We start from the raw sequence: 22,970 nt of genomic DNA, 5'->3' as shown, positions 1-22,970 counted from the left end.
AGTAGATCGCGGAGGGGTCAGAGGTAGATCACCAGCCCCACAGTTAAAGAAAGTTATAACTCAGTAAAAAATAAAAGATGTTTGCAGTTCTTTCTGGATCTTCGTCTCTCTGTTTTGTTTTTGCTTATTTTGCTTAGCAGTAAATCTGTCATTTACTGGTAAGCAAAATAAGCAAAAACATAAAAAAATAAATAAGGTGCATTATAAATGGGGGGGGCAGTGGAACCCAACTTTAGTGGGTTAAAATCTAATTTGAAACTAATTTGAAACTTTATTTTCATGGTGGTAGATCACTGGCACTTTTGGCTGGAAAAAATAGATCACTACCTGTTCGAAGTTGGACATGCCTGCTCTATGGCATTGTACCCCGCTCCCCAAACTCCACCCTCTCTAGGCTCTACCCCCAAATCTCCAAAAAGTTCCAAACCCAGACCTGGCAACCCTGCTCTGGCCCGTCCATCCTCCTCCTTCCCCCTTTCCCAATTAAAAACCTGAGCTCTTCTCAGATGGCCCATTTATGAAGGAATTAAATACTATAAAATTAAGGATTTGCAGCACAATTGCCAATGCAAACTGCCAATTGCATATGACAGTGATGCATGCGGTGCCATGACTGCAGGAATTCCAGACTCCAAATTCAAAAGAAAAAGACAAACTGATGAAATCATGGAATGGAAGAACTTACCTAGTGGAAAGCACATAATGTGGACTGCGTACCCGTAGATCTGGTGTTGATGGCATGCTTGACTGGGAGTTCCAATGGGGAAGATTTCTAATGGGGCTGTTTTGTAGAGAGTTGCTTCCTCCACCCTCTGCACAGCTCCCAGTGCTGGGAAACCGCTTGTGACTGCTGCAAACAGAAGGGAATGTAGTGCTTCAGGAGAACCAACTATACAGAGGAACCCATGACCTCTGATGTATACACTAACTGTGTTTGACACAGCGCTCCAAGCACTTTGCAGACATAGTCTTCAGGAGGCCAGGCAACTGGCATACCAGGTGACAGTTCTCAAAATGTTATTATCTTGGGGGCTTTGATTTTGATTTTAATTCTTTTACTGATGCTTCATTCTTCCCTCACTGGTGCTTGCCGTGCACCAGACTGCTCTTTATCAAAGTGTGTGGCAAGCCATGTATGTCCCATGGAGGCCTCCTCAAATGTCCTCAAAGCCATATCGGCTACACTGTAAAAGCACATTTCAGAATTTTTTTTTGCATTTTCTGTTCATGGCCTACAAAGTAAGGTCTCGGAGAGAAGCTTAAAGCCACAGCTCAAATGACCCTGACCCAAGTTCTAATCAATCTTATTCCTTGATTGCACAGAGTTTTGCACCCCGTATGGATGTAGCTTAACATTTTTATCAGAAAACTGCTAGAAGGGATGGCTTAGGCACTCTCAGCCTAAACTATGTCACGTAATTGTTGTAAGAAAATGGTGGAGAGCAGAAAGATGCAATTGGAGAGGCTGTGGCTCAGTGGGACTAAGGTTGCACTTACCTGTAACTGTTGTTTATATTGATTTATTGATATTGCGGCTTTCTTAAGTAATTCTTTTTAAGGTATTTTATGTCAATAAAGGTCAACTGAACTGAACTGATATTGTCGCTGCAAAAATGCACTAAAATACTGATATATTGATACACTGCTGTAATTTATTTATTTATTTTCCACATTTGTATCCCGCCCTCCCCAGTGGGCTCAGGGTGGCTAACAAGGGCAAGGTGATTCACCATGCCATAATTAAAAACATATAAAACATCATAAAAACATCCTACACTTAAAACAACGGTGCTCAATCAATTGCTGATCTCATACGTCCAAGATGGAATCAACACAGTTCCAGGTGGTACTCCCATGATATTTATGCCCAGTGGAAACGGCTTATTGGATCTTCCTTACATTGTCCAGGTTCTTCCTCAGGGCCTCGTCAGTGCATCCTTTAAGGCACCACGATGGTGGTGGAATAGTGGGGCGGCGGCTCCTACTCAAAAGCCTGGTGGAAGAGCTCTGTCTTGCAGGCCCTGTGGAACTGCATAAGGTCCCACAGGGCCCGGATCTCCCCCGGGAACTCATTCCACCAGGTAGGAGCCGCCACCGAAAAAGCCCTGGCCCTGGTCGCAGTCAGTTTGGTGTCCTTGGGCCCCGGGATGACCAACAGATTTTGGGCCCCCGGCCGTAGTGGGGAAAGGCGGTCCCTCAGGTAGACTGGACTCTGGCCATAATGGTAGGTCAAGCAGATTCTCCAAATTCCCAGCTTTCATTTTTTAAAAAAGTATCTTTTTTTTAAGTTAAGTATCTGTCATCTATATGTGCCCCCTGGTCCAGCTGGTGCAGAGGTTTGGGCTGGGATGTCATCAATATGCTGATGATACCCAGCTTTATCTGCTGATGGGCGGCTGGCCAGATACCACCCCTCAAAATCTGGCAGAGGGGTTAGAGGCTGTGGTGGGATGGCTGAAACAGAGACGGGGTGAGAAGATTCTGGTTTTGACTGCCAGCTCCCGGCTCTCGATGGTGTGCCCTTGAGACCAGCACCCACTGCCAGGAGTCTGGGTGGGATCCTGGATGCCTCCTTAACAATGGAGGCCCAGGTCACTAATGTTGCCAGACTGGCGTTTTTTCAACTGCACCAGGTTAGGCAATTGGCCCCCTACCTGTCTCGCCCTGATCTAGCCACTGTAATCCATGCAACGGTCACCTCCAGACTGGATTACTGTAATTTACTGTACGTGGACCGACCCTTGAGGCTCACCTGGAAACTCCAACTGGTACAGAATGCAGCAGCACGGGTCCTTACTGGGACGCCATACACAGCACATATCTATCCAGCGCTGCGTGAGCTGCATTGACTCCCGGTGGCATACCGGATCAGATTCAAGGTCTTGGTGTTGACCTTTAAGGCCCTCAATGGTCAGGGACCTATGTACCTTCAGGACCGCCTCTCCTGGTATACCTCCAGAAGAGTGTTACGCTTGACAGATCAGAACTTATTGGTGGTCCCCAGCCTGAGAGATGTCTGGCTATCCTCGACTAGAGCCAGGGTGTTCTCTGCCCTGGCTCCAATCCGGTGGAACTCTCTGCCGAACAAAATCTGCACCATGCGGGATATGCTACAGTTCCATAGGGCATGCAAGGCAGAGATGTTCTGCCATGCGTTCTGTTGAGGACAGCGATGGTCCCTTCCTGGCACTCCCACATCCCTGCCCTTTCCCCATGAGATAGCGGTGCTGCTGGGGTTTTAGCACCATCTTTTATTAGATTGCTATGTTTTTATTGTTGTATTGGTTTTAATCTGTTTTACTTGATATCTTATACGATCGTGTTGTACACCACCCTGAGCCTGGTTCCACCAGGGAGGGTGGTTGATAAACCCAATAAATACATAAATAAATATAGACCCCATCCCTTGTGGAGATATACGCCTTTTTCCTTATATCTTGGTGAGGGAAGATGCTAGAGACTTACTGTTTTAAATGGAAGCTGGGAATTCAGAGAAACTGCTTGCCCGATCGATATAGCAGTATATCACAATATCAATATTAAATAAATAAATAAATAAATAAAAGAAACCACTCATCTTAAGAGCAGAGGGGGAAGAGAGGTAGTGATTTGACAAAGAAATTATTGCTACTTTCTTTGATATTTTCACAGAGCTGTAGGTCATTGTTTTAAGACCTATGGCTGGCCTCTGATGGCTGGAACGGTTGCTGAGGAAACTCCAGAGAATACCTGACTACAAGTATGGTTCCCCTCCTCATCTGGTCTAGTATCTCAATGCACATGTTAACATTTTCTGACAATTTTTTTTGTTAATGGGCCCTTGTCAATAAAGATGGCTGCCCATATGAATACAGTCATCTTCTCCACACTCACCTAGAATGGCTATGTGAGGACCGTTTCTTGACCTTCTCGTAGGGTTCATCCAAGGATGACTCACTCCACATTTTGGGCTTGATGGGGGACTTATCGTAGTCATTCCTGTGATAGTGCATCTGCCTGAGTCCCTCCAGTGACTGAGGAGGGGGTGGTCTATTATGCAAGGGTGGACGTGGAGGGAGCCCTTTGTGAGGTGACTGTAATGGGGATATTGTGCTGGTAACCTGAGAATCTTCTGCAATTAGAGAAGAGAATAAAGGAGGTCAGGGCAAACGAGTCTTTCACCATACCACCTTCTGAAGGTCAGCAAACATAAGCAAGTTTTGCAGCCCATTTGAAAAGCCATTAGGGAAAAGCTGCACTTGACTTCCTTAGGGAGATATACGGAGAGTTTCAGCTGACTTCACTTAACGTGATGAGGGTACGTATACACAAACGTTACAAGTCACCTAGGATCAAAGGCACCGACCCTCCATATCCTCCCTCATAATTTTATGTAATTGTGAAGTCCTGCATCCAGTATCCAAGGCTGTAAAATGATCTGTGCTAGATCAGTCAAGTGTGTATTGCTGAAATCTCCTTGTTATATACATTTATAGAAAAGAAGTTTATAATATTTTAAAATAAAAAAGTAAGAGAAATGGGCGTCTGACACACTTGGCTTTGACTGTACGGCCCACCTGTTTGCAAGATCTAGGGAGGTATAATCCAACTTTCCCTTCTTCTTCACAAACACCTGATCATTGGTGTTGTCAGAGCTTATACTTTTGCAGGCATAAGATCTTTGGACTGGGGCCAAGTTCTTGTACTCTGAATGACACATGACTATGTGGGGAGCAATGTTCTGGATGCTATTGTATCGTTCAGTTGGAACATATATGATTAACTGTACAACCCTAAACAGAATTGTACCCTTCTAGACCAAAGGGTATAACCAGGGCTCTACTGGCAGCAGGGACTCCTTTGCATATTAGGCCACACCCCCTAGTGTAGCCAATCCTCCAAGAGCTTACAGTAACCCCAGTAAGAAGAGCTCTGTAAGCTCTTGGGAGGATTGGCTACACTAGGGGTGTGTGGCCTAATATGCAAAGGAGCTCCTGCTACCAGTAGAGCCCTGGGTATAACTGTACTTTTTGTAAACTTGAAATACAGCCAGATTGATTTTTTTTAGTGGTGACAGCCTGGAGTGAAGTATCTCCAGAGAACAGGCTTACTATCTATTAATTATTTCAAAAACATATTTTGTGTATTTTTTCCTGCTTGCAGGAAGGGTGGAATATAAATCTAACAAATAAAATAAAAAATAAAAATATTTATTTTAGAAACACTCATGGAAAAAGAAGAGATGCACCAAGGCTGCCAACCCCCCCCCCCAAACTTTAGTACATTATAAAGACAGTATTCTCTAAAGAAGTGCTGATAGTGTTCTGATATGTGTATCAAAGAACACATTATGAAGTCATAACAAAATGTTATCTCAAGTGACTTTTCTTATAGTCTCCGTGTGTTTCCTTATTTTGGAGCAAGAAAAAAAAACAGTTATTTGGCCTTAGAGAAATATATGTGTTTTTCTATCGGGGAAAAAAATCACAGATAGTGCCAGGGAAGCCAATTACACTTACCAAAGCAAATTATTATATACTTAGGACATGATTCAGCCAAAGCTAAGTATATTTAAGATCTAGGGACTCATTCAAATCTTCCCCCATCAATGTGGAAAACTACTCAGCTTTGACTGGATCTTACTGTTACTCTTTTGGCACATCACTAGCTTCCTTTTTGCAGATTCAGCAGACAGACATAGTATACAGGAATTCTGCAGTGCTCCCCACAATTTGTACATACCATCCTCCAGAACGAGGGCATCTGAGAGGGAGCTGTCCTCACTGGCAATGTTTCCATCTGTGAACAAAAACACACAAGGTGGATCACTATCAGGAGGGCTCCGAAGATCAAGTCTGAATTCTCACCAAACCTCAGCTCCCCTCCCATGTCCTGTAATATCCCCATATGAAGAATTCTTGGTATGATCTCCCCTTCACACTGCTGAAGAAGTGAGCTGGGACTCAAAAAGCACATACTGAAATAAATGTTAGTCTAAGGTGCCACTGGACTTCTGATTTGTTTTGCTACAATACACCAACCCTTTGCCATCAACCCACTGAATCCCAGGATTTTCTGCAGGGATTTTCCTGTGGTTTTTCCCCCCCAAACCTAACTTGGGGTCATTTTTGTCAACTGTAGTACCAGCTTGTCCCATGTGGACAGCTGAAGCACTACTGGGACTTCTGATAGACTCCTTTTAAAAATCTCTCCTTCAAGCTTAATTCCTGTTCTCTGCTCGATGGCCAAATATTCCCAGCTTCTCTTGCTGCAATAATAAATAAATTGAGGAAGGGGTACTCATGGTGGATAAATAGTAGAAGAAGATGACATTGGATTTATACCCTGCCCTTCTCTTGGAGTCTCAGAGCAGCTTACAAACTCCTTTCCCTTCCCCCCCCCAAAGACCCCCTGGGAGGTAGGTGGGGCTGAGAGAGATCTTTTCAGAACTGTCCTTGAGAGAACAGCTCTGACAGAACTATGGCTTGCCCAGGGTCATCCAGCAGCTGCAAGTGGAGGAGTGGGGAATCAAACCTGGTTCTCCCAGATCAGAGTCTGCACATTTAACCACTGCACCAAATTGTACTGTATCAAGTCTGCATACGGTACACAATGGATTTTCACAAACTACTGAGAATAAGCTCTCTAGAACATCTGTGAATATTTACAAATATTAACTGGCAAACTGACATAATACTTTATGGTTTGGCTACACAAAGACTGGTTACAGTCTTTCAGCATCCTCATGATCAATGGAATTTTTAAAAAATTATCAAACCACTGTTTTACATTGGATGGTTCAGCATATTTGACCACTAACCAGATAGAATCTCCAAGCCAGACTTCAGACTGATGGGATACATCACATTGATCTCACCAAGAACAGAATTTTAAGGAATTACAGTGATATAGCTGTGTCAATCACTGTAATTCCTTAAAACGATACAGCTATATTTGCAGCTTTATTATAATGGCATTATGATGCTAGACGTATTTTCAATTCATTATTTCCCTAACATTAAATTTTACCTTTTTCACCACCTTTTTCATTATCTACCACAATATTATTTTCCCAGTGAGCCAGTTCAGATCTCAGTAGTGCATATGTCAAATTATGCATCACTTTATTTACTTTTATTTTTATTTATTCTTCAAATTTTTGTTCCACCCTCCCCAAAGGGGTTCAGGGCGGAACACAACAGAGTCAAAGACTCATAACATTAAAATTACGTTACATTAAAATAATTAAAACAGTAAAATTCAGAGGTAGCAACAACTTATATAAAAGAAAGACTGTTAGGGCTATATAGATGAAGTCAGAACTCTCAGTAGATTGGGGGCTAAAGCAGGGAGGCCAACTAAGATGGACACCCACTGCCTCACCCAAAGGCCTGGTGGAACAGCTCTGTTTTGCAGGCCCTGTGGAATGGTAAAAGGTCCCACAAGGCCCTGGGAGCTGATTCTACCAGTCTGGGGCCAGGGCAGAAAAAGCCCTGACCCTGGTCAAGGCTAGGTTGACATCCTTTGGGCCGGGGATAACAAGTAGATGATGATTCAGTGAGCACAAGGCTCTATGAGGGACATACACCTTAGTCTCATTTGCCATGTTGTTCCCATTCATCCACTTCTTATTAACACTATCTACCAATTAAAAATTGTCTTCAAAAAGATCCTAAACCACAACCTTAACTCTGGAAGATCTTCCAGGTGAGCCATGGACAATCTGCCCTGGGCCCTTGCATCAAAAGAATTCCAAGTGCTAAAGTCTCATACAAAATTTGAGTCAGGCAGCTTCTAAATATTTTCACATAAGTTTCTGATAAAGTCATCTCCTCATTAGTTTTCCAAGTAATGAAGCAATTCACACTGTTTAGGTACCATTGTGATATCAGAGCACTGTGAAGTTTCAGTTGTGCTTACCATCTATGATTAGGGAGGCTCTTTGCGTTGGCTTCTTTCCAGATTTAATACGGTACTCATTGATAGCATTTTCAATCTCCTGAAGTTTCTTTAGTGCATTAAGGTAGGAGGTTTTCCTTTGTTTCTTCAGCTTCTTGCTGACATTGGGGTCGCTGGCTAAGCGTCGAGCGGCTTCAGTGATCTGTGACTGAATAGCGAATTCCCTCTCTAAACGTTCCAACTCAGCCTCCTGACCAGCAAGAAATATGTTTTGGGGTGTTAGTTCATCAGTCATATAGATGGATGGCAATTTTGCAGTTCAAAACAGAGACCCTTTCTGCATGCTCAAGTAACTCTTGATTTTCTTGGGAGTCAATCCACAAGCACAGGAATTGGTTTGGGCAGGGTTCTTCCACACGTCCACCCTCTTTGTGAACTTTTACAGTTGCAGAGTCAGTTTATTTTCTCTCACACATGGCTTAAATAATGAGGATTTTCAAGGAGGGTGCTGATGTCATTGGTTTTGTTATCAGTGTCATCAGAGCACCCCCCCTATTATTATTTTTTTAAAAAAACAGCCTAAAATATCAATATATCGCTGTAGTGTTGTAATGATAGTTTACTTAAAAAAATGAAAACTGGGGAATTCAGAGAACCTGCTTAAACTATCATTACAACATTACAGCAATATATCAATATTTTAGGGTCTTTCTAAAAAAAACTGATATCACTTGTCTGGGGGGCATAGAGGGATTGGTTTAATGATGACAGCAGTCCGGTCATTGAAAAGTGGGCTGGAGGTGGGTGGAACAAAGAAACTGACAAAGCATTATACACTTGAAAAAGCTGACTCACAATTGGTTTCCAGAAAAAGATTGGGGTAAAAATGATCTCAAAGAGCCTGAGGGGAAAACAACAATAACGACAAACATAAACTATTATGTCTGGGTTATCACCCATGATGTGATAGGAGTCACAAATAGACAAGAACTGTCATAGCTCATTAGAAGATGTTTGAGAGATTTTGACTACGAGAGCACATCGATTAGAGCCCACAGAGTGTGCTCAACCTTTTCAGTAGGCATTCAGCCTCCAACAACAATGCCAAACTACTTATCACTCAATGAAATTGTTGAGCAGTTGGGTTAGGACAGAGAAAAGGCAGTACTTCTTCACCCAAAGAGTGATTAACACATGGAATTCACTGCCACAGGTGGTGGCAGCTACAAGCATGGACAGCTTCAAGAGGGAATTGGATAAACATATGGAGCAGAGGTCCATCAGTGGCTATTAGCCACAAGGTATAGATAGGAACTCTCGGTCTGGGACAAGTGATGCTCTGTATTCTTGGTGCTTGGGGGGGGGGACAACAGTGGGAGGGCTTCTAGTGTCCTGGCCCCACTGGTGGACCTCCTGATGGCCCCTGGTATTTTTGGTCACTGTCTGACAGAGTGTTGGACTGGATAGGCTGTTGGCCTGATCCAACATTGGCTTCTCTTATGTTCTTATGTAATTCTTCCAAAGTATAGAAGGGCATTCACGCTAGCGCACCTGAATACCCTACCTTCATTTGATGTCAGGGAGATTTAATGGGATTTCATATTCAGATCGACTCTGTAATTGTGGCAGCAGTAAAATTGACTGTGGATCATATTTTGCTTGATTGTCTCAAATTCTCAGCTCTAAGTGATGAACCGATCTTTCCTTTATTTAATCAGGACTTCCTCTCTCCAGAAGCAAAACCATCCTGGTTACTTAGAGATGAAGACAAACAAACTACTCTGCGTGAGACAAAATTCCTAGCAGCTGTTGTCAAATCACAGGACAACTTTTGCAGTAGCAACCTTTCATGTTTTCCGGTGGAACGAGGTTTATTGTGGGATGAGAGTTTGCTGTTTATGACTCCGGTTGCAAAAAACAGTAAAGACAATGAATAATGACTACAAAACAAAGTGAAAATTAAAGGCACAAAATGCATGAAGAAATTAGGATAAACGAAAGCAGTATGGGGCCAGGAGTGATGAAAACAAACCATGTGGAAAAAAGTAGAGTAACTCTACTGACAACAGAATCTGTGAAACACCAGCTTTTAATTCTGCGTATCACACAGGATGTGACAGTAACTTTTGCTCACATGGCTGTCTTGTTGACCTCAATGGTATTACATAAATAAGTTATGGAATAAAAGTTACTTAACAATCAGTCTGTTCAATCTCTGTATAATGAATTGAGGGACATGCAGTCTAATGCTGTGCAAGATACACTAATGAAGTGGCAGCTTCCTAATGCTCCAGAGAGATCTGCTTGAACGAAGCACGTGAGCTGGCCCCACATGGCTCCCTCACATGCTAACATATATACTGCTCATGAAAGCATCAGAAGTGATGCAGTAAATAAAGGGGACCAATATGGGTTTGTGAGTGGGAGGAATATAAGTCACCCGATCAGAAATATCTTCAATGTAATAGAACATGGCCAAAAACAAAAGTTTGCCCTTCTTAAGCTCGATGTGTATAAGGCCTTTGATACGCTTTCCCATGGGTATATTTGGAAGATCATGGATGAGTATGGGATAGGGGAACGATTTAAGAATGCAATACAAGAAGTATATAAAGGAGGGAAGGCAGTGGTAAGGGTAAATGGAGGGCATTCAAGGGAGTTTAATATTCAGAGGGGAGTAAGGCAGGGATGCCCTCTCTCTCCGTATTTATTCATCATGGGGATTGAGATATTAGCGGAAAGAGTAAGGAACAATGGTAGAATAGATGGATACCGTATTGGTAATGAGGAACTAAAGATTAATCTGTTTGCAGACGATCTAATGATAACTATGACAAACCCTAAAGAGGGAATCAAAGAAATAAAAACTATACTGGAGGACTTCGAAGCATACTCAGGGCTAAGAGTGAATATAGACAAGTCAGAAATTATGTATTTCAATGTAGGCATAGTAGAAAGAAGGGAAATTGCAAGGATGACAAATATAGGATTAGGTACCAAGACAATAAAATACTTAGGGATTGAAATTAGGAAGAATTGGAAAAAAACAGTTGAAGGGAACTTCAAAAAGGCTTGGAAGAAGGTCTGTAAGGATATGAAAAAATGGGCAAATAAAAACTTAAGCATTTCAAATAAAATAAGAACGGCCAAAATGTTTCTCATTTCCAGGTTAATGTACCTACTCCAAACGCTCCCATTAGAAATAAACATACAACAGTTGGAACAATGGAACGGAACAATTAGAGAATGGATATTTGGAAACAAAAAACCCAGAACGCAGAAAAAGTTTATATATAACCCACAGAATGTAATGGGATGGGGCATACCCGATCTGATAGGTTATTATGAGGCTTTCAATGTTAAGTCATTGATAGAAATAGGAGAAGATGTAGATCAGAAATGGGTCAGACTGGAAAATGAATTAAATAAGGGAGTAGGGCGAGGTAAGAGAGCCAGTTTGGTGTAGTGGTTAAGTGCGCGGACTCTAATCTGGGAGAACTGGGTTTGATTCCCCACTCCTCCACTTGCACCTGGCTGGATGGCCTTGGGCAAGCCGTAGTTCTGATAAGAGCTGTTTTTGAAAAAAGAGCAGTTTCTGTCAAGAGCTCTCTCAGCCCCACCTACCTCACAGGGTGTCAGTTGTGGGGAGGGGAAGGGAAAGGAGTTTGTAAGCCACTCTGAGACATCTTTGGGTAGTGAAGGGTGGGGTATAAATCCATCTCTTCTGCAGCAAAAGAGGGGGGGAGAACCAGAAGAAATTGCAGAAGCATTGTATAAGGAAAAGAGAAAGACAGGTAGAGGTCTAGCGGGCAAGGTATATAAAAGAATGACCGTTGACGAGGAATCTATACTTAAAAGTGTTCAGGAGAAATGGCATAAAGAAGGATTAACCTCAGAAACAACCCTAAAAAAACTAATGACGGGGATTAAAAAGATTAAATTTGATAAATTTAGAGAAATGGAGTTGAAATGCTTCACTAAATGGTACCGGACGCCAGCGCAATTAGCTAATATGATACCCGGGGTGAGTTCGAACTGTTGGCATTGCAACCAGGTAAAAGGCTGGTACTCACATATGTGGTGGGAATGTGCCGAAGTACAGGAGTTTTGGAAGAAAATATTGGACAGGGTAAAGGATAAAATAGGAGTATCAATACCAATAGATATCAATTTAATAACATTAGGCACTATGAAGAGCGAAACAGTAGAACTTAAATATCGAGAGGTATTCAAGGCAATGATATTAGCAGGGAAAGCAGTTATAGTATTAGGATGGAAAGACAAGAACAAGTGGACTATGGAGAATTGGAATAACTATCTTTTTGAATACATCCAATCAGATATCGTTTCCCTGATGATGGAGGAGAAAACCTGGGAAGAGGAAGGGGGAAGGGGGGGGGAAAGGGGGGAAATATTTGTACAAGGATGAAATGTTGACTGTGAGATATTGGGTTAAAATAAAAAGACATTTCAAAAAAAAGAAGAAGTGATGCAGTAAAGAACATCCATCAACCTACATGGCTCCTCCTAAAAAAATCTTACTGGAGCAGTGTGCAATCTAGCCACAGAGAAATCAGTTCCACAATAGAGAAGTAAACTAGACCTTAGGCACCACAGTGTCATTTGGCTAATGCACAGTGGCCTTTGCACTAAACAACAAATTAAACATTTGAAAAGTATCAATGGCAAGCTGGAAGGACAAGCTATGCAGTCTGTTCAGAACTGTACAAACTTCAGTTATCTGCAGAAACATGGAATTTTTAGCAGAGCATGCATCATTCTGCACTATGATTCTCATCCCAAGAGTATTTTGAAAAGAAGTTTCTGAAGGCCAGAAGGAAAGATGGCAAGATTTCCGCCTCCCCCCTAGCTACTAAACTCTGGCCCCAGTGTTCTTATTTTTGCAGGAATTAATCACATGAGCTATATCTTTTTAAACTGCAGTTTACATTTGATAACATTGTTATCAAAAGCATTAAAGTCCGCTTTACATGTGGAAGGAGGAAGTGGGATTGTTTACAGGGGCACTGTTCAAGCTAAGTTTCTTCCAGGGGAAGTATGGGAGGCCAAATTGACCCTGGAAAGGGCTAGTCCCCTCCCCTGCCACATGTCCCAGATGGAAGGACTGGCCCAGGTTGGGCAAATGGGTGTCACACTTGGCAGGCCTGCGATGACTGGACCCAGGTGTGTGTAGGGGGGGTGTCAGAAGAGGTTACCCCACAGACCATCATCCCACTGGGATTTTTCCTGGTGGCCACACTGGATAAACCACTCCAGCTTCTTCTTTGTTTCTAGTGATCCCAGGAACTGAGGTTGCCTTATATTATTAGTGTATCCACCCAGTGGCATCTACACTGACCAGTAGTGGCTCTTCAAGATCTTTCCCAACACCTCTTTCCTGAGGCCTTTTAGATGGAGATTAAATCTGGTGCCTTCTGTATGCAAAGCAGATGTTCTGCTACTATTAGCCTGCTGTTATCAGTACAGTCCCATTCTGGGCTCTGTTTCTTGGTCACACTAGAGTGTGACAGAATGCTGAAACTGGTTTTTATATATATCTAATCTTCCATCTCCATTTAGTAGCATGCACAAACACAGAAAGAAGCTGATGCAGTTATGAATTACTCTCTCGTCAAGACACAATGGCTCTGAAGTAGCCATTCTGAAGAGCTTACTTAAAAACTGCTTTCACTGTCAGTAATTAATTGGCAGCACTTTAAGTCTATAACTATAGCTCTCCTTGTGTTACTTAAGACTGAACAGATTTTTTAAAAAGAGCTTTGCTTGAAAATTTTATAAACTCTGTCAACATTAAAAATGTCATGAAGTGTGCATTCACTATAATACATTCTAAGATCTGGATCCTGATTTGCCTTATTTTTTTTTAACAAGATCTCTCACAAAAGCTAGCAACAATGCAAGGAATTAAGTATGCTATTAAAACATGACTGAAAATGAATATATTTCATCTCTGATTTTTTTAAAAATTTGATTTCTAGTCTGCCCTCCCCTGCAATGCAAGGCACAAGGTGGGTTACAACAACATGATAAAATACAGTGAAATGATAATAACTGTACAATAAATATCAACAGTTATTCAAATCTAACTACAATGTCATTTAAAACCAGTATTCCTGAGTCAACACCACATATGCGCACTGCAGATGGTAACTAGTAACACGGGGTGGGGAGATGAGTAGACAGTATATGATGGAAAACACACAGGGGAGGCCAATATTGTTAGATCTCTGCTGCCTCAGCCATGGGCCTGGTGGAACATCTCCATTTTGCAGGCTCTGTGAAACTGCAGTAAGTCTTACAGGGCCCAGATCTCTCCTGGGAGAGTGTTTCACCAGGCTGGCCCCAGAGCTGAGGAGGCTCTGGCTCTGGTCGAGGCTAAGTGGACCTCCTTCGAGCCTGGGATAATCAGCAGATGTTGGTCCACAGAGTGTGACATTCTTTGAAGGACGTACCAGGAGAGACGGTCCTGAAAGTACGTTGGTCCCAGACTGCATAGGACTTTAAAGGTTAAAACCAAAACCTTGAACTTGATCTGGTATTCCACCAGGAGCCAGTGCAGCTGGCAGAGCACTGGTTGTATATGGGCTCCTAATGGTGTCCCTGTGAAGATACATGCCGCTGCATTCTGGACCCCCTTGAAGCTTCCGGGTCAGTCTCAAGGGTAGCCATGCATACAGTGCATTCCAGTAATCCAGCCTGGAGGTGACTGTTGCATGGGTCACTGTGGCTAGGTCTCAGGGAGGTAGACAGGGAACCAGTTGCTTAATTTGCCTAAGATGGTAAAATGCTGATCTGGCAACATTTTTTACTTGGGCCTCCATTGATAGTGAGGCATCCAAAATCTCGGCCAAAGTCTTCACTGCTGGTGCTGGTGATAAAACTATGCCCTGTCAAGAGATGCGGGTTCTGTTCATAATATTTACAAGGGTTTGTTGCTAAGTACTAGCCTGACACCTGTGCTTCACTACAGTATTTAAGTTCTGTAAATCCACTGATAATACTGATGATGTGAAGTTTGAAATGTAACATTTATTGTAGGAATTCTAATGGAGAAGATTGTAGTGTAAAAAATGACATACTTGTTTTTTTCTCTACTGAAGGACCTCTCTGTAGACCACATTGGTGGTTCTGCCCTCAAGTGCTAGGATCACCAGGCTGCTTGGTGCACTCTGGAGCAGGCAACATTTAAGAAGCAGTCGTCTGTTAAGTCAACTCCTGAGGTTTTACCTCAGAACTCTGTGCTACACAGTTGACCAATTGGGGTGGGGGTGGGGAAAGCAGCAGCCTGGCAGGCACATAGAAAACAATTGGGGGAACACATTTTGCCCCTTTTTTACCCCTTTAGGGGTCATGTTTCTCAGAAATCTCTTTGGAGGGGGGGTTGAGATCATGGAAGGAATACACTCCCCTTATGTTGGGTTTCTTGGTGCAGGGGTTTGGCCTGGGCATTGAATTGGGGGGGAGGGCATAACACCCCCCCTTTTTTTTACAAAGTTGCCTCTCATTTATGTTACATTTTAAAAAGTGGGACATAACTACGTATTCAAAATACCATCCGAGCAATCAGATATTAAGCAAGTTCATATGAACCAATTTTCTAGAACCCACATTGTGAGAAGTTAAATAACCTAATAAAGGAAACCAGTTTTCTACAAATTTGGGGTATATTTCCATTGTGGGTGGGAGTGTGGCTAAGCTGGGCCAGCAGCACCGCTAAGGTGATCCTGCTGGGGTGGCATCCCTGATGGATTAAAGTACCCTGGTCCTGCTCCTACACCTGACAGACCACCCGCCTGTGTGGTGTTGGGGGGGATTATGTTTAAAGGCATCAGGGAGGCTCGGCCAGCAGCAGGGCTAAGGCAATCCTGCTGAGCAAACCTCCCCAGCAGCTGTAAGCATCCCACCTCCTGTCCTACACCTGACAGGCAGCTGCCTGTCCAGTGTAGGAGGGGGAGGGGGGAGGAGTACACTTAGCCCTCTTCTGGTGTTCAAGAAAGTTGGTTTGATTCTTTAAGTGATTGGGAGTTGTCAAGGACATCTGACAGTCCATCTTAAATTTGCTCTTGAATTATTAAGCCTGTGAAGAGGCACAAGACTGCAGTTATTCAGTAGTGAAGGAAAGTCACTTTCTGCTAGGGTTGCCAGCCCCTAGGTCTGGGCTGGGGTTCTCCCAGTTTCGGGGGTTTCACTCCACACGGACCAGCTGGCAGATGGGGGAAACCCCTCCCCTAAACAGGAACAGGAAGTGACATCATCGCATTGGGGACGTCATGCAGGGATTCTCTGGTATTTGGGCGAACTCTATGGTTTTGAGGGTGAAAAAACCATAGTTTCATCCAAATACCAGAGCATCCTCTGTGACAGTCCCACCCTGGAAGGCCCCCCAAATCCCCCTGCCAGAGGAACAAAGAGACCTGGCAACCCTACCTTTCTGCATGCTCAGGGGCTACTTCTCCTGGAGGATTCAGCCCTAGTGTTGAAAACAAAATCCTGATCTAAGTCCTGGTGAGGTCATGGTGCAATCTGAGTAATTACTTCTAGGGGCATGCAATTTTTTTTAATTGGTATTTTTCAGTTCAAGTCTATTGGATCTGGAAAATTTTTGGGAATTCCGAAAAATCCCAGATCCCAATACCAGTATGGTATTGGGATCCAGGATTCTTTTTGGAAATTCTGAATCTTTGGGGGTCCAATAGATCTAAGAAGAAAAATACCGGTTAAAAAAAAGTCAGTCTGTTCCTGGGGCTGGCTTGGCTTCTCCTGAAGCCCAGTTTAAACCAGGTTGCAGGAGAAGCCAGCTCCAGGATCTGCAGATTTCTCCCCGCAGCACGCAGATCTTGGCTGGGCCAGCTTCTCCTGCAGCCTGGTTTAAACCAGGCTGTACGAGAAGCCATCCCTGAGCTGGTGGGAACAGTCTGCTCCCCGCTGGCACAGCTGATCCTTGGGCTGTCTTCTGCAGTCCCTTTAAATGGACTGGATTAGGAGCCCAACAAACAGCAGAGGCCTCTCCACTGTTTTTGGACCTCCCTAGTAATCCCCAAATATATCCAGGATTGGGTTTGGTTTGGGTCCTCACGGGGGAGAAAAGCGGGGTATAAATTACTAAATAATAATAAACCATAGTTCTTCAGTGTTCTGTCCCCCCAGAGGAAACCAACTAAGGCAAAACGCTGTCCCCAAACTGTCTTGCAGAACATGGGGATGGGGTCCCACTTTCCCAAGTAATGAGCAATTCCAGGGATAATGTGTTCCACTCCTATACTTTTTGCTGGGCTTCTTAAAACCTAAACTTAGGCATAGTGGAGCAAGGGCAAGATACAAATGTGATGGATAACTACATATTTGGATCCCTCTAGATGGGCTCAAACTGGCAGGCTTCTGGGTGCAAAGGAGTGCCTGTGGGAAATACCTGTGTCTGTGCAAGTAAAAGACAGGTGAGTGAAGACAAGTTTAAAAGTTCATATTGGTAGTGGCTATGCTCAGGTGGACCATTGCAAAGAATAAACCCCAAAAAATGTGGTTATGTCCAATCTATGATGCTAAGGACCAAACTAGCCCAGGCACTGGGAGTTCCCCTGATCAAAACTTCAAGTCCTTTCAAGAATTCAATGATCAACCTGGGGGAGGGGGCAATTCTGAGTAGGACCAACAGAGTGAGGGCAATGTGGGTTTATGTTTTCTCTCTGTGCTCTTTTCCCAACCTGAAACATGCTCTGGGAGCCACTCTTTGCCCACTGGGGAAAACATATAGACACCCATCACTGTTTTTGGATTATGGGTTTTGTGTTGGATTTTGGATTAATGTGGATGTTATGGGCAAATCATGACATGATTATAAACAGAAAACAGAGAAACATAATTCCAGATTTTGCTGCATTCACATGATCTTTAGTCTGATGTTCCAAACAAAGAAGGCATCTATCTATCTAGTATTGCTCATACGGCTATCACCTTAAGCAGACATTAGAACAAAATTTTTTTTAAAAAGACCTTACTGTATTATTTCACTTATATTTGATTATTGCACCTATGAATTTTGCCACTGAGAGGGTGACATAATCATTTGTATCCAATAGTAGCCATGATACCTGGGATCCCACATTTAGCAATTCCGTATCTTTAAGTAAAGGGGTGACTAAATTAGCCCTCAACCCATTGAAACAAGGAAGACATTTTGCAACACTCCTTAGGAACGTAACACAATCCAGACTAGCCAGTAATATACCTACAGTCCCATTCACCTAAGTAGTTTCTGTATATTATCTTTCCCCCCCTTCTTTTTCATACTATGTTCGTATTGCACACTGGTCTTAAGACCGTAATAATAATAAAACTAAACACCTAAGTAGTCAGAAGATGAAAGGGGTTATTTCAGTAAGCAATTTGCTCAATTTTTTTTGCAAGCTCTGGCAGGAACTAGATTTGAATGCTTTAAAACAGCAACAGACACAAACAAAGCTAGTCCTCACCTCTCCTTTAGGCAGTATTTTCTGTTCATCCAGTTTAAAGGAAGTACCTATCCTTCTTCGCACAACCGGGGGCTCTTCCCCAGGGTCCAGAGGATATTCTCTTGGCAGTTTTCCTGTAAGCTCCTGTAAACATATATAAATGTTAGGTCCATGTACATACTGAATTACCTAGTTAAGCAACTAAGGTACACAGATAAACAATGGTATTCTGCAAATGTTATATTTCCGTGGTGCAATGTTATACGTACTTGGTTGAAAAACATGCAGAACGATTGGAACATTCTTCATGTGGATGAACTGATTTACTCAGGACTGTTCTGTTTGTGCGGGTAAAAAAGTTATGTTGTGTGTTTTGTGGAGAAAGAGCAATGGACCTTGATATTTGGCAGGCCACTGATGCTCTCTGCTTTGTACCATTTACTCTCCTGATGATGCTTCTCAATAGAACCTTTTCTCTCTTTATCCGGTCACCAGGAGGCCCCCATCTCTTAAGCTGCTTAGTCCAAGCACTTCAGCATGCACTGAGGCACCACATGAAGCTGAATGGAACTAATTAAGCCACTGTCCCAACGGGAGGTTACATATCAATCTGCCAGACCAAATTTTCAAAGAGAAAGGGTACAGAGCTAGAATATCCATTTTCTGGGCAACAATGTCCCGTAGTAAGTAGTGTAGCAAAGGCAAAATCTTTTAATTTAAAAGGTGCCTCATACTTGCAACGAGTGAGGGCAGTAGGTACCAGTCTTACACAGGATACTAAGAGAACACAGACTGCCTCTTTTAAGAAGGGTTCTCCCCCTCCCGGTCTCCTGGCACCTCAGAGTGAGGCTGAGCCTGGTGTTCCAGAATCCTCCTCTAGTTATCCTTGCCATGAGGGCTGGCTGATGCCCCTAAGGCTCTCACCCCGCTGGGGACCCCCATTTTTTGGCATGGCTCTCTCCCCATTTTGTACACCTCAGTGTGGCTTAGGACTGAGAAAAGGAACTGTATCAAAAGGGCAGTGAGTCATGCTAAGCTGGAAGGCAGGGCAGCTCCTCTATTAATCATGCAAAATACCCACCATAAGAGGGATTCAATTGAGTGTCATTGCCCCCAAGGACCTTGGAGCTTTTCCCCAGATAACTTGATCCTACCTAACAATCCAGATGTCAGAAACAATAAGCAATGGGCCAATTCCAGTACTTTACTCCTGCCCTTCTCCAATCATGACAAGTACCCACCACAGATACTTACCTATCTAACTTCTAGATCTCCCCAAGGGAACATTTTAATGCTCTCAAGGCACAAGGGGAAAACTCCCCTCCATAATGCAAATAAAAGATTTCCTTTTAGGCTGGCTCATCTTCAAAAGAGTCAATCTGCATTACTCCCACATTCTATTGCCAACACCCCTTCCCTTTCTCATGCTCATCAAAAAGGTATAAAGAGTTGCTACTCATGCTCTGACCTCGGGCTTTACCTGATCTCCCAAGAATCAGGGCTTTCCCTGTAGAAGATCACTGAGCAAGGACTGGAGCATAGGCACCATCAAGGTCTGGAATAGACAGAATCTGGAGCACAGGAGCTGTCAAGTTCTGGAGCGAGATCTAGCAAGCAAGGATTGCAGCCTTACATACCAGGTGATCCAGCAAGGTTGTCTTTCCAGGCCCCAGCTTAAGTAAGGCTGGGATGTAATTGAGCACAGCTGTATTGCCAAAAGGTACCAGAGTTCCTAAGACAGCTCTATACACTGGCCAAGATCCTGCGAGGACTCATCCTCAGTGTACTGCTGTACCTTGATGCTACATGCAGCAGGCCTGGCACTTTACCTCCTTTGTATCACTTCGGGCCCTGGACTATGGGAAATTGTCCAAGGTAATGGACATAAAACACTGGTGCTTGGTTTTGTGTCATTCTACAAACTGAGATGGATTTATGGTCAAAGTGACCAACTTGAAGCCTGTCCACGCTAAGGCAAGCCAAGTATTCTTGAAGACAGGCATTCAGTGACCTGGTTTCATAAAAACATGATGGAGTTGCCAAATCTCCCACTAGGCAGGAGGCCTGCCAGCAGTACTTGCTGCCTACCAGAGCTCTGAGTGGAGAAACAAGAAAACAAAAACAATGGCAGCACTGTGCGTAGCAAGACAACACTTTCATGAAAAAAACAGACACAATATGTCAGACAGGGTTCCACTTACCTGCAACTGTTGTTCATTGAGTGGTCTCCTGTGCAGGTACACATGGGACCACGTGTGCAGAGGCCAGCTGAGGAGGTAAAAATTCCAAAGCTTTCTAGAGCCTTCTAAGGCACTTGCAGACCTCCCCCTCTCCTCCAGCATGCACTTCCATTTCCTGCCCAAACTGGCACAGGATGGAGGCTCTTCCCTCAGTCTTCTCTGCTATGGAGAAGATTAGTCTCCTAGGAGAGAAACCCACATTGGGGAAAGGAGGGAGGGATGTGCACTTGCACAGAAGACTACTCAATGAACAACAGTTACAAGTAAGTACAACCCAATTTTCATCTTTGTGCTTCAGTCCCAGATGGAAAAATAGCAAGCTCACTTACGAAGGTGGTGGGTGTGGTTTACTCAGTGAAACAATGACTGTAGTACTGCTTTTCCCACAGCCACTTCACACCTGGAGTCTATGTCAATGGAGTAGTGCTATGTCAATGGAGTAGTGCTTTGGATAACCAAATAGAGATCACGGGATGAGTAGAAAATAGTCAATGGCAACCATGATCTATTTACGAAGGGAATATTACTCTTTTATAGATTTTGAAAAAGTAGATCAGTACTAATACTAATACATTTCTGTATATTCATACAAGAATAAGCATCAAAAAATGATCCCACAATGTTGAGAAGCACAGTTCGACAATCTAAAGTTCTTACAAATAGTAAATCTTTGTGTCTTTCTTGTACTAATATTGGATTGTAGACAAATAGCATAAAGGTCACAAATCTGCAGATGGGCTTGCTCCAACACCTGTTTCATAAGGCTTAGTACACTGCAAATTAAAAAGTAAAGTTCTCCTCACATCAAGCGTGTACAATGTGCATTCTGTTCAGCAGCTGGAGGAGGGGAAAAACACCAGAAGAACACTGTCCTGGGACAGATGAAAATGTGATACTTTAGAGAAGAAGTCCAAGTTTGTCCGAAGGATGACTTTGTCACCATGAAATTTAAAGGGGATGTACAGTGCAGTGGCTGTAACTTACACATCCAGCATGCCAATGTGATGGTGAACAAGAAAACAGTCTTATAGGACATGACGGATAAATCACAGGTAGCTATTGCTTCAAAAGGTTTATACATCAAAGAAGACAAAACAAGGGAATGAGTCCACTGAAGTACTTGAGGGGAGATTGAGGGGTACAGGTTAAATAACCTTTTCAAGGATTTTTTTGGACAGTTGAGCTGAAAAACTGTTGAGCCCTCAAAAATATCATGGTAAGCCAAGATAGCTGCCAAATGAAACCTAATGGAGGATACAGCTAACCCTGAACCTTTCAAATAATCGAACACAGCAGTTAGTAGGTAGGATTCCAGCAGGAGCCCATAGGTAAGTGCCCGGTCCACAAATATATTCTACTTACTAGCATCAGACCTTCTGGTGGCTGGCCTCCATGAGGAGACCAAGACCTCGGCTACCCTGGAAGAGCAGTGCATCATAGGTTCACTAGCCACACCGTAAGACGCAGGGAGTGGATGTTGTGATAGCAGAGCACGCCTATACGAAACAGGTCACCCTTTTTTGGACATGGGACAAAAGTTCCCTTGGACAGATTTCACAGTACAGGGAACCATCCCTGTTGAGGCCAGAAAGGGGCTACCAAGATATACCTGGTGTGCTCTGTCCTGAGCTTTGGTGATTACTCTGCTCAGAATGAGGATAGGTGGGAAAAACAACCCCCCTGCCAAGAAATTTGGAAGGCATTCCTGATGGAGTCCAGGTTGAAAGTTGCCAGGGAACAAAACTGGGTACATTTTCTGTTGGAATGGGAGGCAAAGAGGTCCACACATGGGAATCCCCTTTGGAGAAATATAAGGTGCAGTTATGACTCTGTGAGACTTATGAGTTGAAGTAGTCAACCTGCTGAGGATATCCGCTGTAGAGTTGGAAGCCCCTGCAATGTGTATAGCTTGCAGAGACTTTTGTCTCTGAATTGCCCAATGCCAAATTTGAGATGCCTCTGCTGCAAGGGTTAGGGACTCTGTGCGCCTTATTTGTTGATGGAGAACTTGGTGGTGGTATTGCCTGTAGCTATTAGGACACATTTGTTGTGCACCAGAACCGCAAAAAGATTAAAGTGTTTTGGATAGTTCTTCATTCTAATAAACTGATATGTAACATAGACTCTCATAAGGACCACCGCCTACAGAGTGTGCACCGCAATGTGCCCACCCAGCCTAACAAGGAGGCATCTAAGAATACTTCTATGTCATGAGGCTGGGTGCTTAACTCACAAACACACAGTAGGTTAGCCTCCTGTGACCACTGTGAGAGTGATCTTAAGACAGACCTCGGGATAGAGAATCTTGCCCACTGGGAATCTCACTGAGCATTAAATTTGCAGAGAAACTAATTCTGTAATGGCTTCATTTGCAGAAGGGCAA

The 22,970-nt window shown here is 43.3% G+C and overlaps 1 protein-coding gene across 2 annotated transcripts in view; it reads right to left on the bottom strand.

Moving 5' to 3' along the window:
- The window catches only part of FRMD4A (FERM domain containing 4A), a 352,260-nt gene that overhangs the window by 21,084 nt on the left and 308,206 nt on the right, over positions 1–22,970 (bottom strand). For both annotated transcript variants that reach the window (XM_015427238.1, XM_015427239.1), the window contains 5 exons: positions 18,369–18,491; positions 7,900–8,128; positions 5,722–5,778; positions 3,874–4,111; positions 686–850 (listed from right to left, as the gene is read on the bottom strand). In XM_015427238.1, coding sequence (XP_015282724.1) covers positions 686–850; positions 3,874–4,111; positions 5,722–5,778; positions 7,900–8,128; positions 18,369–18,491 — 812 coding nt within the window. The remainder of the gene's footprint in view (positions 1–685; positions 851–3,873; positions 4,112–5,721; positions 5,779–7,899; positions 8,129–18,368; positions 18,492–22,970) is intronic.

This window comes from Gekko japonicus, unplaced genomic scaffold (assembly GCF_001447785.1).
Source record: "Gekko japonicus isolate JY-2015 unplaced genomic scaffold, Gekko_japonicus_V1.1 scaffold1247, whole genome shotgun sequence".
Classification (NCBI taxonomy): Eukaryota; Metazoa; Chordata; class Lepidosauria; order Squamata; family Gekkonidae; genus Gekko; species Gekko japonicus.
The sequence above is the reverse complement of the archived record's forward strand: the minus strand, read 5'-3'. Positions and strand labels throughout refer to the sequence as shown.